This window comes from Notothenia coriiceps, unplaced genomic scaffold, assembly GCF_000735185.1.
Source record: "Notothenia coriiceps isolate Sejong01 unplaced genomic scaffold, NC01 NC01_scaffold00033169, whole genome shotgun sequence".
Taxonomy (NCBI): Eukaryota; Metazoa; Chordata; class Actinopteri; order Perciformes; family Nototheniidae; genus Notothenia; species Notothenia coriiceps.
In genome coordinates this window covers 27,199-35,264 of record NW_011365870.1, presented here as the reverse complement: position 1 = coordinate 35,264, position 8,066 = coordinate 27,199, and the positions used below count along the sequence as shown (strand labels likewise).

General features: G+C 38.7%; 1 protein-coding gene across 1 annotated transcript; it reads right to left on the bottom strand.

Annotated features, from left to right (window-relative positions):
• Window positions 1–1,188: 1,188 nt before the first annotated feature.
• On the bottom strand, window positions 1,189–7,152 carry LOC104961329 (collagen alpha-1(V) chain-like; the record flags this gene model as incomplete). Its single annotated transcript, XM_010789598.1, has 12 exons — window positions 7,081–7,152; window positions 6,476–6,529; window positions 6,304–6,357; window positions 5,599–5,652; window positions 5,407–5,514; window positions 5,263–5,316; window positions 3,687–3,740; window positions 3,492–3,599; window positions 2,324–2,377; window positions 2,186–2,221; window positions 2,035–2,088; window positions 1,189–1,545 (listed from the first exon to the last, which is right to left on the bottom strand). Coding segments are annotated over exons 6-12 (666 nt in total), but the record flags the coding sequence as incomplete, so codon positions are not given.
• Window positions 7,153–8,066: the final 914 nt, after the last annotated feature.

Genomic DNA, 8,066 nt, shown 5'->3' with positions numbered 1-8,066 from the left:
CTATCTTCCCTTAGACAGTCCTAGCAGTTGGCACATTTAATAAAACCACAGCATTCGATCTCAGGCAGTAGCCTTGGATAATAATCCAATTCAGAGTGAAACCTTAATTCTAATGTGGCCCACGATGAAATTGAGTTTGACACCCCTGGTATAGATAGATTGATTGATTGAGTGTATTAGTATCAGATGTCAAAGGGCAATGTTACACACTGCCCAACAACTGCAACTGTTGAATCTAAATAAACTGAAAGAAGATATTAGGAGCATGTCACTGTGACCCTGATTGCAAAAGATACCGTATGAAGAAATATGATAGGAATAGAAAGTTATATAACGTTATGAAAGAAGACCAGAGAACAGGATTGTAGTGTTGTCCTGTACTGAGTAATAAGTATTGAATAAATCCTGTTCGGCTGCACCTGAATCCACCTTTCCAGCTTCTTCTTGATCTTAAAGTAGTGTTTTTCTACACACCATGTTTGTGTTGCCGGTCGGAAATCCAGATACAATACATTGAGACATGCAGGCAGCTATAATAACACAGTCTTGCACTAATACATTAGCGTACATTTCTCAAAGATATTGAAGTGACTGTTAATTTATATATATTGATTGTTGTGCTTTTATTCATGTCTTAATGTGTGCATATGTGTCTGTTGTTTGAGTATATATAGGTATTGTTGGGAAAATACTGAATGAACTCTTCCAATATCAGAGTAGCACATGATATCAAAGGCCCTACGTAGCTGAACATGACAGGATGTATGATTGATTATCTAGAAGAGCATCAGGACTATTTTAGGCATATGACTCAATGTGATTAACATGATGATTCAGCCTCTATGGAGATAGACATAAGACTGTCATGTTTATTGCTTACGCAGGCCATAGCTAATCTGAACTAAACATAGAATACTGCTTTGAACCGGTATTCAGCATCTTGTGATACTCTTGTATATCAGCATGTGAAGGACACTGTTCAGGAGTTGAACCATATGCTCTGTATGTGATGACTACTTCCATTATTGCAAGAATAATAAATACATGGATCCTGATATTGAAGCTCAAGGCGGTGACGAGTGATATTTTTCCTAACAGGTATATACATATTTCTATACATATTTTTATTTATATTTGTTTTTTTATTCTGGATTGTGGGAAACTGTATTTCGATCTCTCTGTCTGTACAGACACAAACTGAAAAGTAGACTTTTGACATGAGGTACCGTTGGGGAGCTCCGGGTGGAGGAGCCAGAGCTCCTTGCAGGTTCGGGCCGGGCTGAGGTACGTCCCATGGGGGTTTCTCAGACCATCCACCTCCACCTTCATCGAGGACAGAGACGCAAACACCTCCTCCATGCCTTTGCCCTCCGTCTCCTTCATCCAGGCGTCCGGCTCTGCCTGGTCCGCCTGCATCCATTCATCCTCTCCTCCATCCCTTGTTTGCTCCTCCTCCTCTTCAAGTGAAGCACCGTCCACCAAGGAGTTGGTTCTCCTCCTGCGTCCTCGCTCTGGCAGAGGGGAGATGCTGACTGCTGGCTTTCCCTGAGGAGACGAGAGGAATAGATATGGGAGAGAAAGATGAGAGAAGAAAGGAGAAGAAAGAGAAAAGGGGGTCAAGAGGAGAGGAGAAGAGAGGAAAGGAGTAGAGAGGGGGGAGATTAGAGGAGAAGATTAGATAGGAAAGGAAAGGAGGAATGAGGGGAGGAGATAAGACGTGAGGAGAAGAGAAGATAGGAGAGGGAAGGAATAAATAGGAGATGAAAAAAGGAGAGGAGAGAGGAAAGGGGATAGGAGAGGAGAGAAAGAGAGACAAGAGGAGATGAAAGGAGTAGAAGAGAGAAAGGAAGGAGGAAAGAAGATAGGAGAGAACAGGGAGAGATAAAAAGGGGAAGAGGAGAGAAGAAAGAAGGAGTTGGGAGGAGAGAACATTAAAGTGGAGGGAAAGAAACAGGTTTAGATCAGGTGGAGATCATTTGATTGCTGTTAAATGAGTTGTTCGTGTTGGTGAACATGTCTTTAAGCAGAACTCACTGGTAGTCCTGGAAGTCCGGCTGGGCCGAGGTCTCCTCTGGGGCCAATCGGACCCTAAACACAGAGCAAAGGAACCATTTCAGGGTGGATATGAAGCTCCAAAGTGATAATACTGACATCAATTCAATTAAAGAATAAGCGTCACAGTTACCTGGTTTCCTTTAGAGCCCTTTGTACCAATGGTACCCTGTCAGAGGAAAAGAGTTAACGTTAAAATCACAAAGAGGTAAGATGAATCACGCACGGGTTATCCTGATGTGGAGGAAGCAAGAGTTTAGGGTTTACTCACGGACAGACCCGAGGTGCCGGGGGGGCCGATGGGACCTGATGTACCAACTCCACCCTGATATCACACACGAGAGAAAAGAAAATGTGAGAAAAAGTCAGCAAGGTGTGCTGGAGGAAATACTACAACGTTCAGGTTTTTTGTGATAACAATTATAATTGATATCCTTTTAAAATGCTGGGGTCCCAATGAAATGGTAAAATGGTAAATGGACTGTACTTATATAGCACTTTATCCAGTCTTTAAGACCCCTCAAAGCGCTTTACATACTACATGTCGTTCACCCATTCATACAGAGCAGTGTACCTTACTCTAGGAACTAACATTCATACACATTCACACACCGTTGGTCATGCCATCAGGAGCACCTCAGGGTTAAGTATTTTGCCCAAGGATACATCGATATGTTGACTGCATGGGCTGCGATCGAACCAACGACCTTCTGGTTGAAAGACGACCGCACTCCCTCGCATGCAATTCTACTAGGCCTGCATGTGCCTGTATCAAAGTAAATCTGAAGCCTTTAATGGGATATGACTATAGCAGGATCATTACAAATACAAATAAATGGTTGCTTAATACTAAAAAATAAATGTTATTAAGCTAACCAAAAAAAATCCATGTACCAGTTTCCTAAAAAAGTACATTCGAAAAGTTTCGACCTCAGCTTTGACATTGTCTCAACTCTTTTTATGTTAGCTACATTATGCTAGTCAGGCTATCCGATTACATACTATAGTCAGATATACAACAGAAACTATGCATGGACATTGTTCAACCAACAGAAGACAACACTATATCTAGCAACATCTACTGATATGCTAACTATAAGCTTTAAATAAATTCAAGCAAACCAGATCGATTGCCTTCATATTTCATTAAGTTCATGAACACATGTTTGAATGCCTTGATTTTTACAGAAAGTCCAATGGTCCATATATCAGTTTTGTTTTAAAGTGATTCTGTACATTTAATGTAACCAAAAATCAACTTTATGAGTTTCTTTGTTGAAAAGAAACACAAGTATTAAACCACGGTAGGAATCAAACTGAACTGTGCCTACAGTAACACTAATATCATGTTGTGGTCCAAAAGCCTGCACACAAGTTGCCTCCTTTTCCTGGATGGTCTCGTGTGTATCTGTGTGTTTGTTTGTGTATATGTTCAGCACCTCATCTCCTTTGGGCCCCGTCTGTCCCTGGTTTCCTGGCAGTCCTCGGTCCCCCTTCTCTCCGATGTCTCCTGGCGGACCTATCAGACCTATTAAACCCCCGTGACCCTGAACAGACATCACAAATGAGCTCAAAGTCAAAATCAGGTTAAGTTCAAAGTGAATATTTGTGTGTGTTAGGGTTAATCATGGCACCTTGTCTCCTTTCTTGCCGTGGTCTCCCTTAAATCCTGGTAATCCTGTTGGACCCTGAGCAGAGAAAGTTATCATGAGGTCAAACGCATGATGTAACGCTCCGTATTATCCATTTCAAGACGCAGCAAACGCATAACCACACTTGGAAATCATTACATTCACATCATTAATAACATTTGACTTCAACAACTTTTTTATTTCCTGGGCTCCAAATGCAAACAAAATGTTAAGATCTTATGCTTTACTTGATCTGATTATCTCACCATGCTCTCATTCACAGGTCATGTGATAGTATTCATTTGATAGTAGAAAAGCGCATATAAAAACTCATTAATGTATCACTCTTAACAAAACAAATTGCTTTGGTAAAGGGTTATACATATATGTTCCTGTTTGGGCAGGCGTTTGGGTAACTTGTGTGCTTTTATTCTATTTTACAGTTTTTATCGTGTATTGTGTTTTTCACAATGTATTGTGTTTTTAGCACTTTGTCAAGCACTTTGTGACTATGTCTGGGAAAATCGCTTTATAAATAAATAGGGATGTAACGATACCAAAAACTCACGGTATGATAATATCGCGATAAAAAGTCCACGGTACGATATTTATCGCGATATTGAAAAATAAAGGAAAAAAATGTGAATTTTTTTTTTTTTTTTTACTTTCATTTTTTTTTTTTATTAATTAATAAATCTGATTTGTACAGCATTTTAGTAGGATAGTAGTATTTTAAAGTGTCAACAATATAATAATCAGACCCTGCAATAGAATAAATCAAGTTTCACTTTAGTTTTTCAAGTAACTCAACTCTAACTCACTCACTCAGCATCATCAAGGTTATCTTTTAGGAATATGAGCATGTCCACATTTCCAGGTAGAAGCTGGGATGTTTGGGCGTTTACAATATCCCCTGCTGTGGAAAAAACTCTCTTGCTTGGTACTGATGTTGCTGGGACAGAGAGATATGCTTTGGCCATGGGTGACAGCAGTGGGTCAAACTGTGCATTGTCTTTCCACCACTTCAAAAACAATACAGTTGTTGCCAAGAAGGTGAGGCTTATTGACAGGGCGAGATATAAATATACTGTTGGTACTTGTCTATGTCTCTAGGTATGTACATGTAGCCCTTTAAATACAATGTCCTTTTGTGTTATCTGTTGTTTTATGTTCATGTTGTAACCTACTTGTTGCCATGTTGGAAAGGTCTCCCTTGAAAAAGAGAATGATGACCTCAATGGGACCATCTGGTTAAATAAAGGTTTAAAAAAAAAATATATATAAAAAAAAAAAAAAGTAAAAAATCGCGGTAGATTTGGTCAGTCTCACGACGGTATTGAGACATCTATTTACCGCGATATCGCGATATTCGATATATCGTTACATCCCTATAAATAAATGTTGCTTACTTTTTTACTTACTTACTTATACCTCTTCTAGTTTAGCAGAATAGATGTGATATTAGTCTTTTTATCACACTGTCATATACTGTCAATAGATTGCTTTATTTTCTCTTATTTTTATTATGAAATAGTATTTTTTTTCTGCACTTTATTCTAGATTTGATGATTCATCTCACCATGGGGCCTGGGGGTCCTGTTTGGCCAGGTGCTCCGTTTAAACCCTGTTCACCCTGAGAGAAAAACACAAGAACAGAAGTCATTGAGCATCCATCTTTTCCACGCTCCACTTAAACGGCTCCATTCTTCACTGTCTGACTCACTCCAGGGCCGGGGATCCCTCTCAAACCCTGAGGGCCGGGCTTTCCGGCGTATCCCTGGGCACCTACGGGCCCTGTCTTTCCTACGGGGCCTTCGAAACCAGCTTCCCCCTGAAACAGACGAACAGCAAGGTGACTTTCAGGAGCTGCGAGCATTCAGCTGTTAATATTCAAAGAGATGTTTCAAACTCTCACCTTTGTTCCTTTCAGGCCGGCCTTTCCTTCCTTTCCTGCTTTTCCCAAGTGGCCCTGAAGGAGAACAATTTAAAACATTTCAACCTGAATCTGTCAGACGCTTCGATGCACACACACTTACACACACACACACACACACACACACACACACACACACACACACACACACACACACACACACACACACACACACACACACACACACACACACGTAGATCTAGAAAAGTACCATGAACCTCCTTACTATTCTCACAAAGGACTAGGGTTTAATCTTTAACTTAAACAGACATAACATAATTTTCTGCCACTCTTGGTCTCTCGATCAAAACAGTAATAAAAGTGAGTTTGGTGACATTGTGAAATCACTCTGGGTTAAGCTGTTTTCTTCATACCATGAATAAATAAGTAAAAAATGTAAAAAAACTGGGGTTTTCTGACGTATCTCGCTCGCCAACGATTGCTAATGTTTCCGCGGGTTATAATATACAGTTTAAAAAGTCCAAGATCTAAAAATGTATCATAAATGGGGATACAATCCTATTTCTGGCAACAACAAAAAACATTCCTTAACAATACAAATGAGAGTTTTCTCTAGGTTTTAAATTGTTGAAAACATTTGGGATAATGTAAGAACATTACTCAAAAACAAATAGGTCTAATTCTTTAAGACCTTTTATTGCGAAAAGTGAACATAAGAACACAAACCCTTCGCCCAGGAGATCCAGACGGTCCTTGTTCTCCTGCCGCTCCTGGTGGTCCCTGATGGATATAGGAAACTATTTATATGGCCAGTTGGATGATAACATCATCTTTCAGGTTTATCAAATAAAGAACGCCATGGATGATATGGTGTATGATGAGAAAGGGAGGAGCTCACAGATTTCCCGGTGTCTCCTATGTCTCCTTTGGTCCCCGCCGCACCATCCACTCCCTGATGAGGACAACAAATAGAAAAATAGTTAACAGGTGAAAACTACATTTCTATTGCATCAGAAAGTAACATTTAAGTTTTGCAACATCAAAGATTTGAATTTAGAAAACCTTAATTTAAAGGGACATGCTAAGGTTGATAATATCAGGAGAGATATTAAAGGAGAATACTAAAGCAGAAGCAAGGGATTGGTGGTTGTTTTTGTTTAAACATCCTGTCATGAGGGAATTCAGTCTTTCATTTTGTCGAAATAAATAAAATATCTTCTTAAAAACCTTACACATTATCTTTAGACAAGAAAAACAAATCAGGATTCCGAAAAATATTTTATATTATATAATTGTTCATTATTAATCCTTGATTTAAATGTAATTTTGACCTAATTCCATACGTAACTCTTAAATCATGTTTTCAGAAAAAGTTGTAATCCCTTTTTTTTTAAAAACTGCATTTAAATATCAACAAGATTTCCATAAACAAAATCAAAACAATTTAAATTGAAGATGAAGAAGAGGGAAAAGAGCAAAAGGTATAGAAAGTCCAGCACTCACATTGGGTCCAGCCTCTCCCTGCTGTCCGAGGTCCCCGGTGAGACCAGGAGGACCCTGAGGACAGAAAGAGCAAATATAACATCATATCTTAATGCTTTCATTTGCTTTGAATCATCTAGTGCCTACAAACACAGAGAACCGTCACTACAGAAGCATCAACGTTGAGTTAAACCTGGCAGAACATGTTGTAATGCATTCATTTTGTGTGTCTTTTCAGGCTTATTATTAGTTCAAATATAATGAAACATTGCCCTGGAGCTTACGTTATATCTACAGAAGATATGGCCCTTGGATAATATTCATGAAATCCAAGAGAACATAGAGTTCATAGGTCCTTCCACTATCATGAATATTTATGCTGAGTCCGTTGCTGGGCTATTTTCTCAATCATTTTTGGATTTAGACATAGCCCCATTCAGTTATGTAATACAGAGATGAAAGTTGAGTTTTTCTACAGCTAGCTTTCACCCGTAGCTCACTTTTTTTTTAGCTTTATACAGAATGTTTCTCTGTAGGAGAGTAAAGCTTTAAGAGTCAGAGTTTAGAAACTGCAGTTTGCCTTGGTTCGGCTCTGTTTTGTGTTTTTTCTACACACATAGGGCATTTGTTACATTGTAAAATCTGATGTCCAGATTTTACCTCCATTTTAACCAAATATGTCACTTTGTTTAGCCTTTCTAGTAGGGCTGCTCAATTAATCGTATTTTAATCGCAATTACGATTTTGGCTTGCAACGATTATGAAAACAACATAATCGAAATAAACGATTTTATTTTATTTTTATTTTTTTTGCTTTTTCAGTTTAATTATACTTAAAGTTCAGGGTGATCAACTGTTAAAAACATACTGTTCAAAATCTTTTTCAATAAATGGATGTTTTCAAAGTAAATGGATAATCGTTTTTAATAATCGTGATATCAATTATTGACCCAAATAATCGAGATTATGATTTTTGCCATAATCGAGCATCCCTACTTTCTAGGGCA